General features: G+C 44.6%; 1 protein-coding gene across 7 annotated transcripts; it reads right to left on the reverse strand.

Annotated features, from left to right (window-relative positions):
* Window positions 1-23,873, reverse strand: Hopx (HOP homeobox). Of its 7 annotated transcripts, none has more exons than XM_090343562.1 (3): window positions 23,469-23,873; window positions 5,570-5,730; window positions 1-736 (listed from the first exon to the last, which is right to left on the reverse strand). In XM_090343562.1, the coding sequence occupies exons 2-3, from the start codon at window positions 5,711-5,713 to the stop codon at window positions 659-661; spliced, it is 222 nt and encodes a 73-aa protein (XP_090199688.1). In that variant the 5' UTR covers window positions 5,714-5,730; window positions 23,469-23,873; the 3' UTR covers window positions 1-658. The 7 variants fall into 7 exon arrangements, with proteins under 7 accessions (XP_090199688.1, XP_090199685.1, XP_090199690.1 ...); XM_090343559.1 differs by having other exon boundaries at window positions 23,473-23,871; XM_090343564.1 differs by lacking the exon at window positions 23,469-23,873 and adding an exon at window positions 6,759-6,778.
* Between the last annotated feature and the right edge of the window lie 1,553 nt (window positions 23,874-25,426).

Consider the following 25,426-nt stretch of genomic DNA (forward strand, 5'->3'; position numbering starts at 1 on the left):
TTTAGAGACAAAAAGCAGTTTGTTTTATTTAGCAAAATAAATTGAACAAATGCATTTAAATAATCCTGTCACTGTTTTCTAAGTGACTTGGTTTCTGCCCATTGGAGTTTCTGTCTTCTAGCCTACCAAGGTTATTTCCAAATGACTGTACCTCTCCAGCCATGACACTGCTTTATACAACATGAATGACTCAAGTGCATTTCAGCATTCCCACTCCAACATCTATGTTAAATAAAGCAGGGCCAAATACGACTCAGACAAGCAGATTCACAAGGAAATGTCTTTGACTCTCCATCTTTCGATCTTGTCAGCAGAGGCCCTGCTTGCTCTGAAACACAGGCTCAAAAGCAAACTTACATAGTTGGTTTTCGCACCTCTGTCATGGAGCCACAGGGGAAAGCAAATGTACAGCACACCCCTTTCCCAGCTAAGCCATTGTGTTACACAGAAGCTGTGTGTGAGTTTCCTGTTGGCATGTCCTTTTCTAGTTACATACACTGAAAAAAATACAACACTGTGTTAAATAGCAGGATAGTAAATAATGGAGCATACAACACTGCCCTGAAAAATCAGGACAGGCTGGGTAAGCTGAGGTGAGAAACAGCAGGTGGTCAGCAGATGGTCTTGCTGGAGTGAAGCTGCCGTGTCTACCATCTCCCTAGTCAGTGACAGATCTGCTCTCCGAGGGCAGGCCTTCCGACCGCCTCCACTGGGCCAGACGCTGCTTAAACCATTTCTGAAAGAGAGAAGCATGCAAAATGTGCCATCACACACTGAAACAGAAAAATGACTGTTGCATTCCTAAAGAATAGCCTTTGTGTCTCAGCTAAAAAGGAAGAAAGTAAGGGATGTGGCCATGGGGGTGGTTCTCACTGCCACACTGAGCTTTTCCGCCTCAGGATCCTCACACATGCTATGTTCTATGCTTACAATGGTTAATGAACTCTCTCCTCAGGTCTCAACTTTAACAAATCCTTCTCAAGGAAGGCTTTCCTGATCACTCTGTCAGAAAGTGGTTTTTCTTGGTCTATAGTTTAATATTTCATTTCCCTCCCAGAAATTGTAATATCTGTCATTACTTTCTTGTGTATGTCTTTTGAGTCAATGCACCATTGCAGAATGTAAGAGTCATGAGAGCAGAGACATGGGCTCACCTTCTCATATTGTATGTTAACTCCTACAATAAAGGCTCAAGAGTTAAGCAATCAGGACAGGTGTGGTGGCACTTGGCTAAAATCCCAGTACCCTGAAGCTGGAGAACTGTTAAGTTCAAGGTGAGCCTGGGCTTCATAGTACACTTTGTCTCAAAAACAAATAAGAAAATGGGGCACTGGTGGCTCACCCCTGTAATCCTAGCTATACAGCAGGCTGTATAGCAGCCTGCCCAGGAAGGAAACTCAATCCCAATTATCCACCAAGAAGCCAGAAGTGGAGCTATGTATGGTTCAAGTGGTAGAAGTCCAGCCTTGAACAAAAAAGAAAAAGTTAAAGGACAGGACCCAGGCCCTGAGTTCAAGCCTCAGTACTGGCAAAGAAGAAAGAGGAAGAGGAGGAAGAGGAGGAGGAGGAAGTGGAGGAGGAGGGGGGGGAGGAAATAAAGAGAAGGGAGAAGAAGGAAGAAGAAGAAGGAGGAGGAGCAGGAGCAGGAGGGGGGTGGGAGTGGGTGGGTGAAGGGGGAGGAGGAGGAGGAAAGGAAGGGGGAGGAAAAGGAGAAGGAGGGGGAGGAAAAAGAGGAGGAGGAGGAGTGCATATTTGTGTCAGTCCTCCATATATGCACCTAGGGAACAGGGATTCTGTTTGGAGAACAGTGTGGTGCCAGTGTCTCTAAGGAGGAAGCTCTGTGGGGGTTTCAAGGTTGTCAGCACTTGATTAAATGGGCTTTCCACTGATTAGAGCTGAATAAGTGGCTATATTTTGAAGACTAATTAAAATCTAAAGAAGGAAATTTTTTTCACTTTCTATCAGGACTTATTTAGGACAAAATGGTCAAGCTGGTCTCATTCAGAACAACCACCCACATCTTCACAGGCAGAATATTGATGGACCATTCTGGAAAATAGCTCCGGCTGGGACAGCATTTATGGATCTGCAAGCTGGCAGCAAAATCCTTAACAAATTGAGCCTTGACATTGAGGGATGGGAGGAGGTACAAGAAAAGAACTATTTTTGAGTTTTCAATGCAGAACATTATGTACTTATGAGCTATATTGATGATATGCTTACATTGTTCAAATGAAGTATCAACACGATAATTTAGCAGACCATTTACTGTCTGACAAATACAAATAACAAAAACAAAAACTTCCAGCAACATTAAATCCCTCACTGACTTCTATCTCCCCTCAACGGGATCTCAGAGCATCTCACATCAATACCAATTTTCCACCTGGCTCTATCCTTCTGTCTTTTGTGAGAGGCTTCGTTTCTCCTGGGAAAGACATTCATCCTGGCTTGCTTGTAAATGAATGCCCTCATTACCCTCGCCCAATGGTGGAGATTTATTTACTTGGAGGGACAGATGATAAAGAGGCCCTGGGATAGGGGAGGGGCTAGGGCAAAGTAACATTGTTCCAGTCCTTTTCTCTAGTGATTAACATGTCATTCTTTTCCGGGAGAAACCATTAGAGGTCTTTATCCCACTGATAAAGAATCCAACAATTAAAACCACTGGGTATGGGAACCAGCTCAGAACATCAAGAGGAGATTTAAAAAAATAAGCCTAGCTACTCAGAAGGCTGAGATCTAAGGAATGCACCTCTTCTTACACTACTTCCAAACAATAAAAGACAAAAAATCGGGATCTGTCAGCTTTCATCTATATGACTGTCATGAGAAAACTCTACTCTACAGCCCCAGCAAATGGGGTCCATTATACCTCCCTCCACGCACTGTTTCTTTAGGTATCCTCCATAGCTGAGACTGCAGAGGGCAGTTACAGAGAGGCTTGCAGAGCCTTTAGAGGCTCAGAATGTGCTGGCTGGATGTTCATGCTGTTGTCTGGGATGTATACTGCCTATCTGCTGGGGTTGGGGATACAAGAAAGAAGCCCACAGAGCTCCAGTATAAGTGTTTCCCATCCAGTCCTCCTTCTTTGCTCTTTACCAAAGTATCAGCCATATCTCACAAAAGCATCTCATACTTCATTTCTTTTACTAGAGTACGATATGCCTTAAGAAACTTAAGCATATGGTTCTGGGGATAGCAGCACACAACTGTAATCCTAGCAGTTAGAAGGCTGAGGCAAGAAGAGAGTTCCAGGCCAGTGATTCTCACCCAAGAGGGTATGTGGAACTGGCAGGTGGGGGCTAGGGGGATGGGAAGAAGAGGAGATGGAGAACAAGTGACAGGAGACAGGCAGCCTGAGGTAGTGAGGAAGACTTGCTAACCTTTGCCTGCCTAGGAACTCTGGGTTCCAGATGCTTCCCTGCAGGTCTAGGCAGGAAGACATAGGGCAAGCTGAGCTTCAGCTGTAGGGAGGAAGAAGGTGTTGGCCCTCGGCAGGAAGAGGAAACCCCCCCCCCAGCCTGACTCACACATCCACTCATGTGCAGCTGGGTCTACCACATATTTATCCAAAGAAGTCAGAAGAGGGAATTACTTTAAATTCTCTCTCAGATCAGATGAAGCTCGAGGAAGGCTGACCCCTAGTCTGAAGTGGTTGTTCCTTAATGCATTTTTTAAATTTGTTGTTGTAGTTTTTATTTATTTTTCAAATTGAGTTTTCTGTCCTTCCTTCTGTAGAGACAGCTTAGCCTGGTGGTAAAGGTTTGGGGTTGTGGAACCGGACTGCTGGGATCCAAGTCTGGCTTGGTTGCTCCCTGATTGTGTCTTGGATCATTTCTTTAACTTGTCTGTGCCTGCGTTCCCATATCTCTACACTTAGGCTAACAGTACCTCCCCTCACAGAATCACGGCAAATAAATGACTTAATACATAAGAGAGTGCCTAGACAATCTATGGCAAGAATTGGCATTCCACAAGATTCTTGTAGAGCTGGGGGTGGGGCCTAATGACAAGAATCAGTACACTTACTCTGCTCTACAAGTAAAAGTGTTGATGGTAATTTAATTTACCCTGGGACAATCAGAGACTGAGAAAAGGATAGGTCCCTCATTCATACAATACCCATAGTGTCCCATGGTCTTGTTTTTAAAGAGGAACACTTTTTAGCCAGGCAAAGTGGTAGATGCCTGTAATCCCAACCACTTTGGAAATGAGAAGGAAGGTGGGCAAGGAGGTGAAATGCTGACAAGACCCCATCTTAATCCATCCAGATGTGGTGGTATGCACCAGTTATCTCAGCTACTCAGGAGGCATAAACAGGAGAGTCATGGTCCATGCCAGTATGGTCATAAATGAAAGAGCCTCTCCAAATGAATGAATGAATGCAAAAATGATTGGGGATATGGCTCAAGAAGTAGAACACCTACTAGCAATCCAGGCCTTTGAGTTTAAATCTTAATGTACACACACACACACACACACACACACACACACACACACACACAGATGGGGAGAGAGAGAGAGAGACAGAAAGAGAAAGGGGGGGTCTCTGTGATCATTCCACTTTTCTAAATATAGCATGGGATTTTAAATAAAACTTCAGCAGCCTGGGAGGGGGGGGCGAAACGTCCCAAGAAACATGAGCCTTTGACTTAGGTTGCAGTAAATCACCTTCCATTAGGTTCTGGTTCTGGTTAGCCAGACAGCTGTTCCCTCTGCCAGAAACAGATACATGTGCCTGTCTATCTGATCTGTGAATGGGAGGAATGATAGGTGGCCATGCCCTGGGCTCCATTAGGGAAAACCCTGCTGGACTTGAAACTTGAAGTTCCAGGCCTTGGTCTCCATACCTGGCAGAACACCATTACCCGGTTTTAAGCCCTGACTCTGACCCAGCAGGAGGATGAGAGGATGTTGAGAAGCCATGTGAAGGGTTGGAATTCCCGAGGGAGACACTAGGTCAGTACCAAGTAGTTCCCATGACTAAAGAGAAAACACAAGTCAGAGTTGAGAAGGAGTTCACACACACACACACACACACACACACACACACACACACACACAAACAACCACAACGACAGATGGTTCCAACACTGCAGGTGAGAAGGAGGTTCAGTGCAGCCTTCTCTACCTCAGTTTCCCTGATGGACACAGGTGCTTTTAAGAAGACAAACGAGTCCATACCCTCGAAGGGTTCAATGTCAGACAGATGTCTACATTTTTTGGAACATTGCAGAAAAAAAGATTAACCCTTACAGCCAGGAAATTATCTGTCTGTCTGTCCATCAGTCTAGATCTGAACCTGGCTCCGTGCAGCCCTCGGTGGAGAGCGCACCGCACCACCCCGCACATCCCGGCAGCCCCCTTCTCCTGGGCCTCACTTTCCCCGTTTGATTGTACAGCTGACCGCTTCCCCTCTCCCCCCTCCCCACGCCAACCCCAACCGCGACATTGCCGGTGGCCGTGGACTTTTCCTGCGGGGTGAGGATCCCGGGCTGGGAGGGGGGCACGGGGGAGGCGGGCGGCCGGCCGGGGCGGTGCGCACGGCGAGCCCCGCGGGGCTCACCTGGGTCTCCTCCTCGGAAAGGCCGGCCTCGGCGGCGATGAGGCACAGCGTGGTGGGGTCCGGGTGCTTGTTGACCTTGTTGAAGTTGTACTCCAGGATCTCCACCTGGTCCTCCGTGGGGCCGCTCGGGCTCTCCGCAGACATGGTCCCGGCGCGGCTGGCTGCGGGGAGGGAGCAGCGGGGCGGTGAGCCCGGGCTCGGGAGCGGGGAGCCGCGCGTCCCCCTTCCCCACCCCCCGCCGCCGTGTCCCCCGCCGCCACCCCCGGGGCCGGGCTGCGGGGCGAGCCGCAGAGCGCCCGCACTCCCTCCCTACCTCCCCAGCAGCCCGCAGCGTCCTCGGGCCTCCCCGGACTCTCCCAGCCCGGTCCCCCGCACCCCTGGCTCCCGAGGGCGTCCGGTGCCTCTGTGCCCTCCCCACAGGCGTGGAGGAGGCTCTGCCCCCGGGGAGGGGGCGAGGAGAGGAGAAGAGAGGGGAGGGGGCCTCCGGGGACCGGCGACAGACGCGTGACTGGGTTGGAGGACACGCACTGACTCTGCGTGGAGAGTCCCTGGTGGGGTGGGGGACCCCCTCCCCCTCCCCCGCCTACCCAATGGACAGAAGTTGTCTCTTCTAGTCGGGGGAGTGGAAATGGCTCTAGTATCATCTTTCCATTTTTACAGAGATGGAGAGGCGAAACATGATTGAGAAAGAGGGCCAGGCCACAGGAGAAAAGGTCACCCGCCACTCCAGCTTTCTAAGGAAAAGCTGTGAGTCACCTGCTGTCGGCAGAACACTTCCCAAAGCCCACAGCGGACTTCACTTCGCTGTCCCACCGGCTGTGAGGCTGATGCTAGGAAGGGACCCCCACCCAATCAAGTGGCATGGAAACTTTCACCAACAACCTTAAACTTCCGGGTAACAGGGGTGGGGTGGGGTGGGGTGGGGTGGGGGTGGAACAAGTTTAGTCTCAAATCAGGAAAATAAATCCACCACAAGCGTCAAGGTCTCTTGTTAGTCTTCAGCTTGGAGCCAGACATGGTCAACAGGTTCTAGGGAAAGTGCCTACCCCCCCCCCCCAATCTCATAACCTCCTCAGCCCCCCAATGGGGCAAAGACAGCTATCAATGGCACACCCTGCTCCTCTCCCCACATGGGAGAGGCATGGAAAGTTAGGCAGAAGATATGCTTGGCTGTGGATTTGGTACCGACCTGTCAGGACTTGATGATGGTTGCTGACTGTGAAAGACAAGTGAGTGTGGGATGCACACTGGTTTGTTGTTTAAACAAACAGTTGTGAAATCAGGGCAGCCTGGTCCTAAGCAGGATTTGATGTGGTTTGTGTCTGCAGATCAGCCACACTCCTCTTAGCTGCCAGGCGTAGCTGCCAGGCGAATGCACCCTGGGCTACTGTGACCCTTTCTACTTCAGACAGGACGGTAACCTGTTCTACAACTGCATGTAAATCAGGCTCACATTCTTGACGCCATATCATGTGCTGTTAGGGAATTCTGTGCTGTCCCACTGAAAAACCCACAGCAGCAATTCCTGCCACAGTGCTCAGCCCAGAGGTGGCCAAGCCAGGGCAGAAATACCATCTCTCCTCTTAGCATCCATCCATGTGTCAGGAAGAGCTTTAGAAATCTCCTCCTCAGGGTTCAATGATTCTCCCACCACTGCCCATTTGGGCGAGCTGATACCCCTAGAATCGAAAGCTTTGCCCTTGGTTTCAGGCCTATGATTAGCTAGTCTGTTCTCAGTTGGATAGGAAAAAACAACAACCAACAAACAAGCAAACAACCCGTGAGGTTATCGGTAACCATGTAGACTGGAGCTGTGGCCAGTTTAAATGACTATTGAGTGTTCTTGAAGGACATTTGTCTTGGTGAAACCACCCACTGAAACCATCTACCTCTGCCCACTTTGCATGAAAAGAAAAATCAAGGAGGAAAGGCTGCTGCCTTTGATTTCATTTCTCCTCCTAGAAAGCTTCTGCTAGACTCCATTTCCCACTTGATGCTATTGCTTCCTAGGATTTTTCTGTACTTCAGAAACGTTCTATTTTCGAATGGGATTTAGATGGAAGAATTCTGTACAGCACCGCTCCTTGGATTTGGTTTACAGTCCTCTATAGCTTGAGGGCTGCCAATGTGCTTACATGGAATCCAGTACACTTTATTTGACCAGCTTCCTGTGACTTCCTGTCACAGGACTTGGTGTTAGGTTTTATGGCCAGGTCCTGGTTGACTTTAAAGGACTTGGTTGGGTTATTTGGCAGAGGATCATTGGCTTTGGTTGCCTGCTAAGGAGATCTCCTAGGAGGGCCCTTTGACAACACCTATATCTCTAAGGAAAACCAAACAAACCCACTCGGCTTCTAAAAAGGAAGGTGAAAGATCTCTACTATTTGATGTGTTTGTTAATCACCCATGAAGCAGTTTCAAATTTCAGTTCCCTTGGTTGACAAGTTTGGGCGCTCTCTCTCTCTCTTCCTCCCTCCCTCCCTCCCTCCCTCCCCTCCTTTCCCTTCCTCTTCCCTCCAGTAGAAATCAAACAGCCCTGGTAACCTTGGCCTTGTAAAGCTTCTCCACTGTTTCCAGTAAGGAAAGTAAAGAAACAGTTGAAAAGTTTTGCTGACTGTAGTCTAAACAACTCCAGATAAAAAGATCTAAAAATACTCTAAAGTGATTACTCGTTAATCTTCACACAAGTTTTATTGTGGTTATGATGTATTACAAAACATTCAAAGACCAAAGTGTCCTGTCATTGTGTTTTTCTGGGGGAAGTCATTGCATAAGCATGTGTAAGAGGGTCTGTAGAAATGGCTTCCAAAAACAAAAACAAAAACAAAAAACCCTCCAAAGCTGTACCTCAATCCAATAACAGCTTTAGTTCTTTTTATTTACTTTTCATTTCTTTTGAACTCATCTACCTAGATAAACAAACTCATAGAAACTAGTAAGCTGGTAAGCTTTGGTTACCTTTTGTTTGTGGGGGGGAGGAGGGTCTTGGGGCTTGAATTCGGCGGCCTGGGCACTGTCCTGGAGCTCTTCAGCTCAAAGCTACCACCCTACCCCTGGGCCTGGGTGTTGTCCCTGAGCTCTTCAGCTCAAGGCTTGTGCTTTACCCCTTGAGCCACAGCACTGCTTCGGGTTTTCTGGTGGTTCACTGGAGATAAGAGCCTCGTGGACTTTCTTGTCCAAGCTGGCTTTGAACCACAATCCTCAGATCTCAGCCACCTGAGTAGCTAGGATTATAGGCATGAGCCACTGGTGCCTGGCTTTTTGTTTTATTAAAGAATTTATTAACATTGATTTTTACATCATATTTCAAATGACGTGTTTAACCAACAAGTATTCAAGAAGGGAATCTATATACAATCACTGGTACTTAGATTTTAGAACATAATCAAAATTAGGCTGAGGGTTTGTATGTCATAGATATATATTGATCTAGGTAATAAAACATTATGTCTATAGAGTCATAAGTTTTTATGTCTATGTAGGTGTGTTTATATTTCCAGTACCATGTCCATAGCACTTGGGTATGCAACTTTTGAGTCCTCACTCTTGTACTATTTGGATCTAATAGCCACATATTAAGGATACCATGCGCCTTTTGTTCCTTTGGTCTTGACTTGTCTCACTCAACATGATTCGCTCTAGATTCATCCACTTCCCTGCAAATGCCATTATTTTATCTTGTCTGTTGGCTATGTAGAATTCCATTGTATATATGTATACCACATTTTCTGTATCCATTCAGTGCCTGGGTTTTGACAGTTTATTGGAGATAAAGTTTTACAGCCTTCCCTGCCTAGGCTGGCTTCAAACCATGATTCCCAGATTTTAATCTCCTGGGTAACTAGGATTTCAGGCATGAGTCTCCAATCTTTTGCTTTTAAAAATACTTCTACTACATTCATATATATCTCTTAAAAAATACAAAAAACAACCCACAAAGCACTGTTGTCTCATGCCTATAATCCTAGCTACTCTGGAGACTGAGATTTACAGATGATGATTTGAAGCCAGCTTATCTTGAATAAGTGCTGTGGCTCAAGTGGTAGAGAGTGCTAGCCTTGAGCTAAAGAAGCTCAGGCCCAGAGTTCAAGCCTCAGGACTGGCAAAAACAAAACAAACAAAAAACCCACCAAGAAGATATTTGGACAGATTTGCTTTTATTGACATGTATAAAAATGGTGTGGTATTTACTCCTTTCACTTAGCATTTTTTTCTAAGATCCATTCATATTGCAACATATAGAAAATTCATAGTCAGGGCCAGGAGCATGGCCTACTGGTAGAATGCCTGCCTAGTATGCACAAAGCTCCTGGGTTCCATTCCTCAGTACCACATACACAGAAAAAGCCAGGAGTGGTGTCATGGCTAAAGTGGAAGAGTGCTATCTTTCGAATACCCAAGGACAGTACTCAGGCCTAGAGTTCTAGCCCCAGGACTGACAAGAAAGAAAGAAAGAAAGAAAGAAAGAAAGAAAGAAAGAAAGAAAGAAAGAAAGAAAGAAAGAAAGAAAATTCATAGTCATTGCTGATTCCCTTTTATGGGTATTCACTGTTGATTGACATCTTTTCATAACAACGGATACTTGGGTTTTTGCCAGTGTTTTGCTGTTGTTTACATTGCTTGAACACAGCTAAAGATTGAAATCAGGATTTGGGGCTTGCTTGGCAAAAGCTTTACCAGTCCCAGCCCTTGCCCAAGCCTTCTGAAAGGAGTTCTCTAGGTCCTATACTAGCTCTAGTAAATGGGGTTTGCAGGCGATGGTGCTGTTCGGCTTTTGTACTATCAACTCACTTTCTAAAGCATTTTCTTTTCTCCATATCTTTATCAGCACCTGTACTGTCCATGTTCTTAAGCTTTTACCAATGTTGTTGTGTCTTCTTCTTATCCAAGAATAAATCTTCTCAAAGCTATTTGTAATTTCCAGCTTGGAAAAATGTCTTGAGATTAAAAGATTCTCTTATTTACTATTTACTGGATAAAAGTATTTTCTGCTATAGCCCAAAGAGGGGTTTGAGGTATTTGGGAGGAGAGCTGGAACTCCACAGGCAAGCTCAGTTATTTTTCTGGTCATCAGCAATAGTGCTATAGGATCTATGGGAAAGTAATTACTAGGACCTTTTGTCTGAATCATGCTGCACATGTTAAGTGCTTTTTTGTGTGTGTTTGTGGGAGTTGATGGTTAACTTCTTAATCCTTCTCCTAAAGTAAATATTAAATCTCAGAATTAGGGGCCGGGAGTTTGGCCTAGTGGTAGAGTGCTTGCCTAGCATTCACGAAGACCCGGGTTCGATTCCTCGATACCACATACATTGAAAAAAGCTGGAAGTGGTGCTGAGGCTCAAGTGGTAGAGTGCTAAGCCTTGAGAAAGTCCAAGGACAGTGCTCAGGCCCTGAGCCCAAGCCCAGGACTGGCAAAAAATAAATAAATTAATTAATTAAATTAAAAAAATAAATCTCAGAATTAAAACCTCAGAGATGGATTGTAAATAACTGAGTGACAAAGAAGAAAGGTTACAGAGGTGGATGGAAAGTGTAAAAGGGAGACATTTAGTAGGCCATGGCTTTAACATAAGGTAAACAATTAGAGGACAGAGGTGCTGAAATGTTTGACCTTCAGAATTATGATCATGATGTGTCAAGCTCCAGTTCAAAAGCAGGTTGATATTAGTCATTTGTTTCTCTCACAAGTCTTTCTTAGAAACCAGAATAGGATTAATGTTATTTTGCAGTCAGGAAGGATTAACTAACTGGTCAGAAGAGGACTGAAAGTTCTACCTTTTGTTCTAACTACAGCACAAAAGATTCTATAAACATGGAGATCCATTTATGCCTCTGACCAAACACATTCTCCTTTTGCCTGATGAATGGCTTCAATTCTGAGCTATTGCTGAGTCATAGACCATTTGGATCTGTGAGGTCTAACTTAATCATCATTTGCCACATTGGTGAAGAACTGGGGTGGGGAGGGAGGTGGGCAGCAAGTCTTTAGAGTGTGGGCAGGGCTATCACTTCTGTGCTGTGGCCTCTTCCTTCCCTTTCCACAAGAACACTCAGTGCTTCCTTAATATTAGAAACCAGAGATAATGGAATCTCCTCTGTTAAGCTTTGTTTGCTTTTTCAGATGAACAGTTGAAGTGAAGATTGCTTGGGGAGATAGTTCAAGTTTGACCAGTATGTTCTGAGCTCTTAACCTTTGACCACTGTAGCAGCTTGGAGAACAGGCAGAACTACTGGCTAATTGACAATGACAAGTAAGCCAGCATGTTGTTCTAGAACATGGCACACTGTACTTGCTGAAGCTGGAAGACTAAACACCTGCCTACTAGCATCCTTGAATTTATATCGTTTATAACTGTAAGTTAGAAGGGTCCTAAGTTTCTGTGGGATGTCTCTCGACTTTTGTGACTACATACTGCTCAAAACTACCCAATAGATCATCCAATAATCTCATCCAATAACACTAGTACCAAAAGCCAGGCTAGCTTTCCTGGGCTTAGGCTCTGGGCCTGGGCACTGTCCCTGAGCTTCTTTTGCTCAAGGCTAGTACTCTGCCACTTGAGCCACAGTGCCACTTCTGACTTTTCCTGTTTAGGTAGTACTGAGGAATGGAACCCAAAGCCTTATGTATGCTAGGCACCACTAAGCTACATTCCCAGACCTGCCTGCTGCTTTTTCAAAGGTCCCTTTCCATGATGATCATCAAGAAATTAGAACCAGGAACAGTGGCTCCCGCCTGTAAGCGTAAAAGGACCAAAGACTCCTATCTTCAATTAACTTCTAGAAAACAGGAAGTGGGGCTTGGCTCAAGGGTAGGGCGGTAGCCTTGAGCTGAGGAGCTCAGGGACAACATGCATTCCAAGTTAAAGCCCCATGATCCACAAAAAATTAATAATAATAATCAGAAATGGTTTCTATAAAAAGAATATAAGGGCCCGGGAATGCAGCTAAGTGCTAGAGTGCTTTACTAGCATGCATGAAGCCCTGGGTTCCATTCTCCAGCACCACATAAACAGAAAAAGCTGTAAGTGGTGCTGTGACTTAAATGGTAGAGTGTTATCTTTGAGCAAAAGAAGCTCAGGGACAGTACCTAGGCCCTGAGTTCAAGCCCCAGGATTGGCGCTCAATCAATAATCAATCAATAAAATATTATAAGCCATAGAAAGAATCCCAGGTTAACCTCTGAAAAGGCATGACTAAAATGTTATTTACTTGTAACTGTGAAAAAATAATCCTATTGAAATATCTTAATGAAATTTAATAAGAAGGCAAATGCTTAAGGAAAAGCCACTTTAATTAAAACCTGGCTTAAGAGCAGGTGTGGGGCATACACCTGTAATTCCAATATTTGGGAAACTGAAGCAGTAGTATTTTGAGTTTAAGGTCAGTAAGATCCTGTTTCCCCCCCCCCAAAAAAAAGAAATCCCAAAACAAACAAACAAATCTGGCTTAAGGAAATAAAGTTTCAGTGCATATAGTGAAGGGGGGGTTTCAGGGAACTGTTTAGGATTTTAAGGATTTACAGTACAACTCAGATATGCCAAGTATCTAGAATAGTCCCTGGAACATTGAAGGTACTAGTAAATATGTATTGAATCCATATTGGGTGAGCTTTATCTTCATTCCGAGAAGTGCATATGACTCTTCTTCATCTCACTATTGAACCATAGCAATTCTCCATAGGCAGAAATGGAAAAGCCAGAGTTATTTTGCATTTTCCCCTTCTCTTTACCCTCCTTCCTAAGTGTCTTGAAGGAAGGGAATGGGAGGGATGCTATATGATACATCCTGAACAAGCCTCCAAGTGGCTCAAGTGCCACAAAGTCAGTGTAGTGGCTGGCTAGTGCTTCTAGCAGCTGGAAAGAGAGCAACAAAGAAGCTCGGAGCGGTTGACCATGAAGCACAGTGAGAATGTCTGCATGTCTGTGATGGATAGGATATATTTGAAATCTCCACTGATGAGACAAAATATTAACTTGGATTAATAAAAGAGCACCAGGTAGTGAGTTAGAACTGCATTTTCATTTCCTCTTCTCCACTTAGTCTTGGAGAAGAGCTTGGCTGTGTCATTTAACATATTTGAAACTTAGTTCTTTTCTCAGTTAGAACAAACAAACACACTCATTTTCAGTGTCACCTTTCTCCTTCCCTCTCTCCCTCCCTCCCTTCCTTTCTTTCTTCCCTCCTTCCTCCTTTGTTCCACCCCTTTGTCCCTCCCTCTGCCCTCTTTCTTGTGCTGGTACTGTTGCTCGAACACAGGGCCTGGTACTATTCTTCAGCTTTTGTGCTCAAAGCTAGCACTACCATCTGAGCCACAGCTCCACTTCTGGCTCCTTGGTGGTTAATTGAAAGATAAGAGTCTCATGGACTATCCTGCCTCAGTTGGCTTTGAGCCACAATCCATCTCATTCTCTTGAGTAGTTAGGATTACAGGTGTAAACCACCAGCTTCTGCCCAGCATTATTTCTTACTCTAGAATAGCAAAGGTTCTAGACCAGGTAACCCCGAGATAAATCCTCTTCTAAAATGATCACAGAGACCTGGATTTTGATGATTTCCTTCTTCCTGCTCCACAGCCTGCTCTTGTCATGGACCCAAGAAAGGGGAGGACAGAGGCTGTCTGAAGTCTCCTTGCTCTGCTGACTCCTGTGTGCCCAAAGGAAAACTGAGGAACCAGTGCTTTTTAGTATTCAGCTTGGTGCACAGTGAAGGTAATCATGGAGAGTGCAGAATGCATACTCTTAAAAGTAGAATACTCTTCACTGTTTCACCATTAAGCACAGTAAAATTCTTCTGGAAAGTGAGGACCTGCCAGGACACTCCTGTTGACCTTACTCATTTCTGCTGCTGTTGGGGTTAGCAAAATGCAGGGCTGGTTAAGCTATGAGAAGACTAAGTAACATATACTTAGCTGCATTCATGAGGTGGCTGTTTTTCATTCTTACGAAAGCCTTACGCCGCATCTCTGTGGTTAAAGGTAAGAGGATATACTCCCACTTCAGATTACCTGACCTTTCAGTTTTACTGCAGTTTGGGAACACAGGGCAGCAATTTGTCTCGTAGGATAAGTGATGTTCATGCCTGTTGTGAGATTGTTAGTACAGTTACGCTCATGCTTAGTAAGTGTGAATGTCTGTGATATCTCATAACTAGATCCTGTGATCAAATATAAATTGAGGATCCAGATTTCTTTAGGGCCCAGATACATGCTCAAGGCTTTGCAAACCAGTTAAATAGGAGTGAAATTGGTAAACTGAATGTTCAAATCTCATCTTTGAAAATGTCTGATGGCCTAACACATTAAGAAATTAGACAAATAAGGAATAATCTCAATATTTCCTAAAGAAAAATCACTAAAGGTAGTGAGAAGTTCACATAAATAAGCTTGAAAGCAAATTAAAAAAAATAAATTTTCCTAGGATAAAATATGGTATGAAATTCCTGCAATCCCAGCTACATAGGAGGTAGAGGTATGAGGATCACAGTCTAACACAGACTGGGCAAAAACAGATTCCAACTGAGAAAGAAACTAGAGCCAAAAGTATCAGGGGTGTAGAGCCAAAAGTATCAGCTGAGGTGGTAGTACACTTTTAGCATACATTCTGAGACTTGAATTCAGGTGTTCTTTTGCTCACAACTGGCATTTTACCACTTGAGCCATGCCTCTTCTTCCAGCTTCTCATTTGTTCATTAAAGGTGAGAATTTCCCTGACTTGTTTGCCTAGGCTGGCTGTGAACTTAGATCTGAGCATCCTGAGTAGCTAGGATCACAGGCATGAGCAGCTAGCTCAGCTTCAACCCACGTTTGGTACGGGATCCCTACCCAATCACTTTAAACGTCGTCTTCCTTCAGCCATCCTCCTTCATGCTCCTGGCCCCACTACGTGACAGAATTGTTGTTGTATTCAGATTATGTTCACAAGCAGTGCTATGAACTGCGGTATGAACACTGGAGAAATATGAGGTACTGAATCAGCTTTCCCAGTGACTCAAGATCAATCATGAAGTGGTAAAACAATTGTAGACACTTAACGCTAAGAATTCTTAGAGTTGTTCATTCATTTCTTTCCCCAGATAATTAGTGACCAATATGGAAACATGAGATGTTACTAGAATTGGCTAACTTACGTTTAAGAAAATGACTTTGAAAAGGAGGTGCCTTTGAAGAGCTCACTCTTTAAGTTCCAGATGACTCCGTCACTCAGTTTTTCATTTAGATGCTTATTAAAATACTTTGAAAGACAGAGAACCTTCCAAATGTTTGATTTTTTTTTAAACCAGGACAATATCCCTGAGTTTTACTGCTCAAGACTAGCACTCTACCACTTCTAAGTTTTTGAGGTTTAATTAGAGTAAGAGCCTCATGAACTTTAGTGCCTGGGCTGGCTTTGAACCCCAATTCCCAGATCTCAGCTTACTGAGTAGTTAAAATTACAGGCATGAGCTACTGATGCTTGGCCCAGATGTTTGAAAAGCTAGAGCAGAACTGTGATGATAGTGTGAGATCCAGATTACACATGGATTAGAGGAAATTCAGGCTATGCCACCCTGACCTTTCCTTTTCCCACTTTCCCAAACAATGAAGTTAAAGGTGGTGATGTATACAGTAAGAGTGATGGGCTGCCTCTCGGTGCTAGCTGTTCGATTCTCTGAGGCAGTTCTTACATCCACGTGTGCAGCGCCTCCCCATCCCTGTGCTCAGTTTCTGTATTAAATGAGAAGGCGAGCAACTGGCCACTGGCCTGCATGGTTATCAGTAGCATCATTGAGTGACTTGTTAAGCCATGTCTTGTCCATGTTCTACAGTACCAGGTCCTCTGACTCCTCTTCTTCCATGCTGCTTTCTCTGACTGTATTGTTGAATCATGTAGAAATCTTCTGAGCTAGTTCCAAAGACTCTCCTCCCTTTGTAATTGTGGACCCTGAACCAGGTCCAACAAGCTAATGAAAGTGGGGATGGCTTCCTCCCATCTTCATTTTGTCCCATGAATCCCCATTGCAGCCACCCCTATGATATGACCAATGAGGAGTACTTAACTAAGTGATAGGTAGTCCAACATCAAAGACTAGAAATTAAAAAATTAAAAAATAATAAACTGGGTGTTTGTTATGGCTCACTGCTGTAATCCTAGCTAATTAGGAGGCTAAGATCTGAGGATCACTGAGAAAAAACTGGAAGTGGCATTGTGTCTCAAGTGGTAGAGCACTAGCCTTGAGTGAAAAGAAGCTCAGGTACATTGAAAAGTATTTATTTAGCCAGTTCTGGGGCTTGAACTCAGGACCTGGGCATTGTCTCTGACTTTCTTTTGTTCAAGGTTAACACTTTACTGCTTGAGCCACAGCACCTCTTCTGGCCTTTTCTGTTTCTGTGGTACTGAGGAATGGAACCTAGGGCTTCATGCATGCTAGGCAAGCACTCTATCACTAAACCACATTCCCAGCTCAAAAAAGATTTAAAGAAAAAAATAAAACAGGGGCCGGGAGTTTGGCCTAGTGGTAGAGTGCTTGTCTAGCATGCACGAAGACCCAGGTTTGATTCCTCGGTACCACATACATAGAAAAAAAAAGCCGGAAATGGTGCTGAGGCTCAAGTGGTAGAACTTTAGCCTTGAGAAAGTCCAACGACAGTGCTCAGGCCCTGAGCTCAAGCCCAGGACTGGCAAAAATAAATAAATAAATAAATAGAATAAAATAAAACAGACTTCACTCTTGGGCTCCAGTTGACTGGAAGTTTGGGCAGGTCTGTGGAAGGTTGTTTATCTAAATTTCCCTAGGGAGAAGCCACACAGGAAAGAACTGGAAACACAGCAACAATGACCACATGTATAAGCAGATCTGTCCTGACTCACAGAAATTCAGGAAATTTCCAACTTGATGGTCTAGACCCATTGGCTAGAAGATGGTCATGAACTTCCTGATCTATATATACACAAGATTAGGATGTTTGACCAGTGTCTGCTTTGGGCTTTTTGTTTTGTTCGTTCTTAACATAGAAAAGCAGAGAAGCTGATCTGTAAGGCATCTAGCGGTGTTCCATGATTGCTCATATTTTTATCAAAGTCTCCAGGAACAAATGACAAGAAGCTACTTGGTGATGGATAAAAATCAATTTCCCATTTTGGGTAAGAGCTTTGATTGCCGCCCAAGCACAGCCATGAGCTAGGAAGAGCATGAAGCAAATATCAGAGAAACTTGACCTTGTGAGGAGTAACTCCTCAAATCCCGTCTGAACTTCTTAAGGGTGGGTCAACATAAGCAACCAGTCCCTACTCCGGGCATCATGGATACCAGGCTCTCCCAGGAAACCTAGGCCAGAGGAGGAGCAAATGACTTGGACTGAAGCCAGAGTGAGGCGCAGAGAGTTACAGTCCTGCAGCTTGCTCAAATGAATCCTGAAATTCAGAGAACAAGGCAGTCTGTTCTGTACCTTCAGGGGTTGTATTCCCAAATGACTAGATAGCTTATTTCTCAGGTTAGGTACCTTGGGGCATAGATGGGATCTATTAATAATCCCACTGAAGCCAGGCATAGTGATACACACCTGTAAGCCTGGCCCTGGAGAGAGGCTGAGGTGGAGGATCAAGAGTTCAAGGTTATCCTGGGCTACAGAGTGAGGTTACCTCAGGTGTAAGAGATGCTGTCTTGGTTTTGGTTTGGGCAGAGTGCTTGTTAGGCAAGCACTTTTGTACTTGAGCCATATCCATGGCTATTGGTTTCTTTTGCTGTTGTTATTAATGTATGCGAAGTTGTACAGTAATGGCTTTCCATGTGACATTTCCAAACATGCCTGTATTGTACTTTGACCAAATTCACCCTGGTTTAAACTGTAGAAGTTGGTACTCTGTGCATTTGTCCAGGCCACGGGCCACCTTTTCTGAGTCCCTATTTGTCTGGCATTTTTGAAAGCCTGAGGAAGCTGTTCCCAACATTCAGAAATTAATCCAGGTTAAGCTAAGCACAGCCTTGAACAAAGACAAAGTCGAAGGACTGTTTGAACTATGCCATTCCACACAGAGAGAACTGAGAAATGAAGATGAAGCTAGGCATAGTGCTGGACGCCTGTAATCCTAGCACCTCAAAAGCTGAAAAAGCGAAATTGTGAGTTCAAGGCTACCTAAAGTCCATCGTGAAATCATAACTATGGGGAGGGGTAGAAGAAGGAGGAAGTGGAAGAAGAGGAAGAGGTAAGGAGTGGAGGATGAGAGAAGGAAGGAAAGGAGAGGGGAGGTTAAGGGAGGAAAGCAGAAGAGAGGAGGAAGAAAAGTAAAGGGGAAATATTGAAGGAAAAGAAAGGGATTTTGTCTGTTACTTCTATAAACCTATTTTATTGGCCATATAAGCCTACCACTTTGTTTAAACATTATTACTACAGCTCTGCAAACACGAGACCCTGAGTTCAAACTCTAGTATCTCCCCCAAATTGGTGTTGTTGGAACTGCGTGGTAGTAGCAGTGTTGGCTGCTACCCACAGCTCAGTCCTGTCCCAGGGCTGAATAACATGCAGTCACCACACGCACATCTCCTCTTGGGCAGAATGAACCAAAACACTAATAGCTCAGACGATCAGGGTTTCTCATGGGAAGAAAGTGGAATCGGATGAGAATGGGGTGCTGGGACTACAGGAAGTCTTCAAGGAAGGAAACTCCTTATCATTTAGATCATGCAGGGCGCTCTGCCGGGCCTCCCTTCTGCCACAGCTCCAGTTCCAGCTTGGTTTTTGGTGCTTAACTGGACATAACATTCTTACAGACTGTCCTGCCCAGACTAGCTTCGAATCACGATCCTCAGATCTTAGCTTCCTGAGCAGCTAGGATTCAGGCATGAGCCACCAGTGCCTGGTGGCTTGATCTTTTGTCACCTGAAGGTGGCCCTGCTTTTCAGAATGATAGAAAGAAGGTAGTCGCCTCCACTCATTCTTTACCAATTGCCCTGTTTAAAAATTCAGATGGTGATTATACTTCTATAACATTTCAAAGAACTCCCAGATATGTTACTTTGCTGAAACCCATTTAATATACCAGGAAGGGACATAATTCATTAAGCATTTATTATATATTCACTTAATTAGCTTTCCTAAGTTGGATAAGCAAAGCTGGAGAGAATGAACCTGACAATGACACATTTGGATGGAATTGGGCACATTTAAACCAGAGCCAGGCCAGGCCTGACCCAGCAGGTGAGGTACTATGGTCACACATCCATCCCCACGCCAGCACAGACACCCACACAGGTGCTGAGGAGGAGGTGAGGGACAGACAGGTGGGAAGGACAAATGTCACCCATTCATGCTTTTGCATGGGGCTGTCCTGGAAACATGACATGATCTAGTTGGTAGTGCCAAATCAATTCATCTCAAGCCAAGAATTCATGTCATTTCCTGAAGAGACAACTTGGCTGTGCCCCAGAGTGGAGCGCCAGCATGCTTTTCAACCATCAGAATCTAGCTTATACCACACATTATGTAGGGAACAAAAGAAAAGTTTATTTTTGAAACATCCCATGATAGCCTCCCCTTTTCACGGATTCCCACAGCCCTTCAATATAGGCAGCTTGGATAGAGATGCTGAGGAATTCATTCCTGAAGCTTGCTTTGGCTTTTCTCTCTAAGCCAGAGATGGAATGTGCTTTTGAGGACCCAAGGCAGCCTTTTTCTCTGCTTCTGAGCCAGGCTGCTGTGCTCTGCCTCCCAGCCACACCCTGTCCTGGATTGGTGGCTGGACAAGAGCCATCCCCACCCTCTGGGCCTGACATGAGTAAGGAGTTTGGATTTTGATGGTTCTTGTCAATCCAAGCAAGGTAGAGTTGTCTAGAGAGCTTGAAAAAACAAGGCATATGCTCCTGGCCCCTGCCCAGGGATTTGGATTAGATTTGTGGGGTAGAGCCTAGCACCTTGGTTTAAAAATCCAGTCACCCCTGGGGTAGAGATATCCCCAAGGCCTACCTAGTCTAGCATTCCCTGTCTTGTCTCTGTACTTTATTTCTTTTTATTTTCTTCTTTTTTGCCAGTCATGGGGCTTGAACTCAGGGCCTCGGCACAGTCCTTGATCTTTTTTTGGGCTCAAGGTTAGTGCTCTACTACCTGGGCCATAGTACCACTTTCCAGCTTCTGTGGTATCAAGGAATTGAACCCAGGGTTTCATGCATGCACCGCAAGCACTCTATCACTAGGCCTCACATCTAGCCCCCTCTTTCTTCCCTCCTTCCTTCTTTCCTTCCTTCCTCCCCTCCTTCCTTCCTTCCTTTCCTTCTTTCTTTTTTTTCTTTTTGTTGGTCATGGGGCTTGAACTCTGGGCATGGGTGCTGTCCCTGAGCTCTTCAGCTCAAGGCTACGGTCTTACCCCTGGAGCCACAGCCCCACTTCTTGGTTTCTAGTGATTAATTGGCATAAGAGTCTCAGGTTCTTTAGTGCCTGGGCTGACTTTAAACCTCTATCCTCAGCTCTCAGCCTCCTGAGTAGCTAGGATTACAGGCATGAGCCACCATGCCCAGATCCACTTTATTTCTTAAACTGAATTTTTTCAGGACTTTTCCAAAGTCACTCCTTATTGTCATATTGCATAGGCTGATTCAATTATAAAAGTAGTATATTAGCCAGGTAGAGGTGGTTCATGCCTATAATCCTAGTTATTCAGTAAGCTAAAATCTGAGAATCATGTTTCAAAGCCAACCCAAGCAGGAAAATGTGTGAGACTCTTATCTCCAGTTAACTACACACACACACACACACACACACACACACACACACACACACACACACACACACACACACACTGGGTGCAGTGCCCAGGTCCTGTGTCTAAGTTCAGGATTAAAAAAAAAAGACTGTATTATTCAAAACCCCAGAGCAAGGGATTTCTTTTTATCTCAAACACCATCAATGTTTTCATTGTTATAAATACAAGAGAACAAGAAGTAACCAGAAATACCCATTCAAATTCAGAATCCAGCCACCACTGTTCAATCCAAATACTTCTTTTCCCTCCATCAAAACAAAACATATATATATATTTTAAGCAATATTCTATACAATTTGAGCTTTTAAAAGCTTTTAAGATTGTAAAGTATTATCTGTTGAAGTATATAATTGATATTATTGCACATGTACTAAGTGTGCAATTTGCTCCATTTCATATATGATTATCAGAGTCACAAGAATGAATATACTATGTCCATTACTCCCCCAAAGTTTCTTCGGCCCCCAGAAATCTCACGTCTTTTCAACTTTCTTCTTTCCTATGTCCTTCTCCAGACAAAACTGATCTACCTTTTTCTTCTTTTTAAATGTGTGTGTGTGTGTGTGTGTGTGTGTGTGTGTGTGCGTGTGTGGCACATATACATATGCCTGTGTTGGTAACAGAGCTTGAACTGTCCCTGAGCTTCTGTGCTCAAGACTAGCACTCTGCCACTGAGCCATGGCTCCACTGCTGGCTTTTTAAGAGTTTCACTTTCTGCCTAAGCTGTCTTCTAACTACCAAACTCAGATCTCAGCCTCTTGGGTAGCTAAGCTTGCAGGCGTGAGCCTCAGTGTCCAGCTTTCCTCCGTCACTATGCAGGGTTTGTAGTTTCTTCTATAGCTGGAAGCGTGCAATGCACATTATTTTTTGCCTGGCTTTTTATCAGTCTTTGAATTTTAGATTTCAGTCTTTTTGAGACCCACTATCTGAAGGCCCACTACGTATTTATTTTTACACAGCTTCCAGACCTTTGTTATTTTGTTTTGGAAATAGGGTCTTGCTATTTTTTCTGGGACTGGTCTTGAACTTAGGATACCCCCTTCTTTGCTTTGTGATTGGCTGAGATCACAGGCATTCACTACAATGCTCTGATTATGCCAAGTGTTTCCATTATTTTCTCAGAGTCTTTCGGCTAATTAAAAAACTACTAGACATAATCTTAAAAACAGGAATGTTAACTTAGCATCTGTAGACTTCTAGAAAAGGAGCCTCAGGCTGTGTCCAGGGAGGGAGGTGGGGCAAATACCTAGGAAAGGTGTTAGATTTTCATCAGTTTCTTATCCCTAGATTCTTGACCCAAACAGAAGGAATAATACCATGCTCTCTTCTTTTAATGCCTTCTCTGCATTTTATGAATGTGATGTCTAGTCACAAACCTATGCTTCCATCTACCCTTTCTTTCCTTTCACCCACCCAGGACCCATTTAATCCTCTGCTTGCCCTGGTTTTACTTAAATCTATGAACCTGCATATACTGCCTTGCACTGTCCATTTCATCTGAACACTTGGCATTCTTCTTCAAGACCCTGTCATCTGAGCGACATGGCAGCGTGTTGTTCCTTTCGATCCAACACCTCTTCTTCTACTTGCCAGTCCCACAGAGCTCAAAATTTATTCGCCTCCCCTTCTTCAAAACCCCAGAGCAAAGGATTCCTTTGGCTCTCAAACCCCATCAACTAGAAGTAACCAGAAATAACTGCAACTTCAAAATCCAGCCACCATTATTCAATCCAAATACTTCGTACCTCTCCATCAAAACACAACACACACACACACACACACACACACACGCACATTAAACAACATTTTGTCTGATTTGAAAAGCTCGAATTGGGGCTTTGTAATGCTCAATGCTAGTTACCCAAGTGCCAGTTACAAATCACCTTTCAGAAGTAATGAGAGAGGAGAAAAAAAACAAACAAAAATCTCACCTGCATGCCAGAAAACTAACATAGAGCCCCAAGTTTACCTAAACCCCTTGCAGGGTTTTTTCCCCCCAGGGGGTCTGGTACCTTACACACAGAATTGTTCTGTGGTTTCTGCTTGGGAGTAAGCTTTACACTTTTATCCCCCTTTTCCTTGCTATGTTCCAACAAAATTCAAATACCGTATTACAGAAGTTGGGACAAGTTTGCTGTGTGCATTTAGGGCAAACCTGCCAGACTTACTTACGTGGAAGCAGCAGAGAGGAGTCCTGGGTTTGGGAATCTGTGAATGCTGATGCCAGCTTGCTTAAATAGCTGGGCCGGGCTAACGCTGCTGATAGCAAGTCTGTTTACGCCTGGGAGTGAGGCTCAAGCAAGGACCTGAAAAACCTGCCGCGTGGGCAGGATGCGGAGCAGGAAGACTGAAAGTCTGCAGAAGCTCCCTCCCTCTGCCTTCCCGGTTACGCAGGTTTGATATTCAGGCGGTGACTTCTGAGTCTCATGGAACTTTCTCATCATCATCTTCCCATCCCTATCTCCCCTCTTTAGCCAAGCCAGACTTTTCACCAAGACTGGATAGAAGGCACAACTGAGGAAAGAAGGAGAGGAGAGAGCAGCCCTGGTCCCTCTCCCGGCCTCCTTCCCTGGGGAGCAGGCTTCTGTCAGATGTTGCTGGATTTTTCAAAACTAGGTTTCCATGCGGTTGATTTTGGTTGATTTCCCAGTTCTTACAGGCGCTATGCCAAGTGAAGTGCCTAGACCGCTTCCCGATTCATGAAAAGCCCTTTTTCCTTCAAACACAGGATGTACAAATAAGGAAGAAATGAAGCAGAAAAAGGCCGGAGCAATTTTAGGTCCCTTTGCAAAACAATGTTTTCATTCCCACCTGCTCATCTGTACTTTCCCCTCCTCTTCCTTTGCTAATGAAATTCTTCTCTAAGAGTTGAAAGATTCCCCATGTAGGAATGCCAATAAAAAGGCAGCATGTGAGGAGCTGGTATGTATGAGTGTGTGTTCAAGAGTTTGTGTGAGCACTGGTGGAGGTGTTTCTACAGATGAGAGCGCGGGTGTGAGGACCCAGCTGGTGGATGTTTGTCTCGATTTTATTAGCTAGATAGTTTGCTAGTTAGCCACAGTCTGCTGGCTGTGAATATAATCTGGAGCAGGGCAAAAAAGAGAGGGAAGCAGGATTGGTGAGATCATTCATGGCAGTATCTGTGTACCTTTGTCCCAGTATGGCACCAACTGGTAAGGACCACCCCGACATCCACACCCCACAGTTTTTACTTCATGGGAGAAAGGCAGAGGCCTAATTCTCTTGGGAACAGGAATGGTAAGGGACAGAAGAGTCATAACCACTTAGAGGATTTGTTCCTCTTTGGAGGCAGGATTGGTGAGTAGTAAAGCATACACATGAGCAATTGTAACTGGTGACAGGGATTCCTTTGGTATCCATCTACTCACCTCCAGCTGTTCCATTGCCACATCTGGATTTATTGACATCAGGGTCTATGTCATTGTCTTCACACCCCCACCCTTTGGTACTAGTATAGGGGCTTGAACTCAGGGCCTTGGGCTCTTGCTCTGCTTTTTCATTCCATGCTGAGCCGTGCCTCCAGTTCTCACCTTCTGCTGATCACTTCAAGATAAGAGTCTGAGCTAGCTTTGAATCATGAGTCTCAGATGTGAGCTTCCTGAGTAGCTAGGGTTACAGGCAGGTGTGAACCACCAGCACCCAGGTCATAGTCACGTTTTGACACCCACAGTGCCTGGGGAGAGCTGTGATCATGATGAAGATGATAATCGAGAATTTAGAGACACTGTGCGGAACACTTTACTCACTTGCTAAGACTTAACAGCAACACCATACATTATATTCCTTTAAAATATTTTTAAAGAGAGACACAGAGGAAGAAGAGCTTGAGTGGTAGAATGTTAGCCATAAACAAAAGAGCCAAGCAAGATTGTGATGTCATGAGTTCAACACGAGGGATTCACACACACACACACACACTTACACAGGAAATAACAGAAAAATGAGTAACTGTCTCAAGGCTACTGTGAGTGGTAAAGGCAGCACTTGAATCCAGAGCTGTTTGATTTCAGCATCTGGATTTACCCATAGTACTAACTTAAACTAGTATTTAGAAAGTTGCCTAAGACTATTTCCCTTATCCTTGTGTATTTTTTGTCATTTGCCT

Source organism: Megascapheus bottae, chromosome 13 (assembly GCF_031878675.1).
Source record: "Megascapheus bottae isolate mThoBot1 chromosome 13, mThoBot2.hap1, whole genome shotgun sequence".
Taxonomy (NCBI): Eukaryota; Metazoa; Chordata; class Mammalia; order Rodentia; family Geomyidae; genus Megascapheus; species Megascapheus bottae.

Bases quoted from the DNA above. Each gene is read 5' to 3' on its own strand.
- Hopx (XM_090343562.1), bottom strand. From the start codon at position 5,713: ATGTCTGCGGAGAGCCCGAGCGGCCCCACGGAGGACCAGGTGGAGATC. The intron at 737-5,569 runs GTGAGCCCCGCG...TCTCTCTTTCAG, and splicing joins TTTCCGAGGAGGAGACCCAG to AAATGGTTTAAGCAGCGTCT.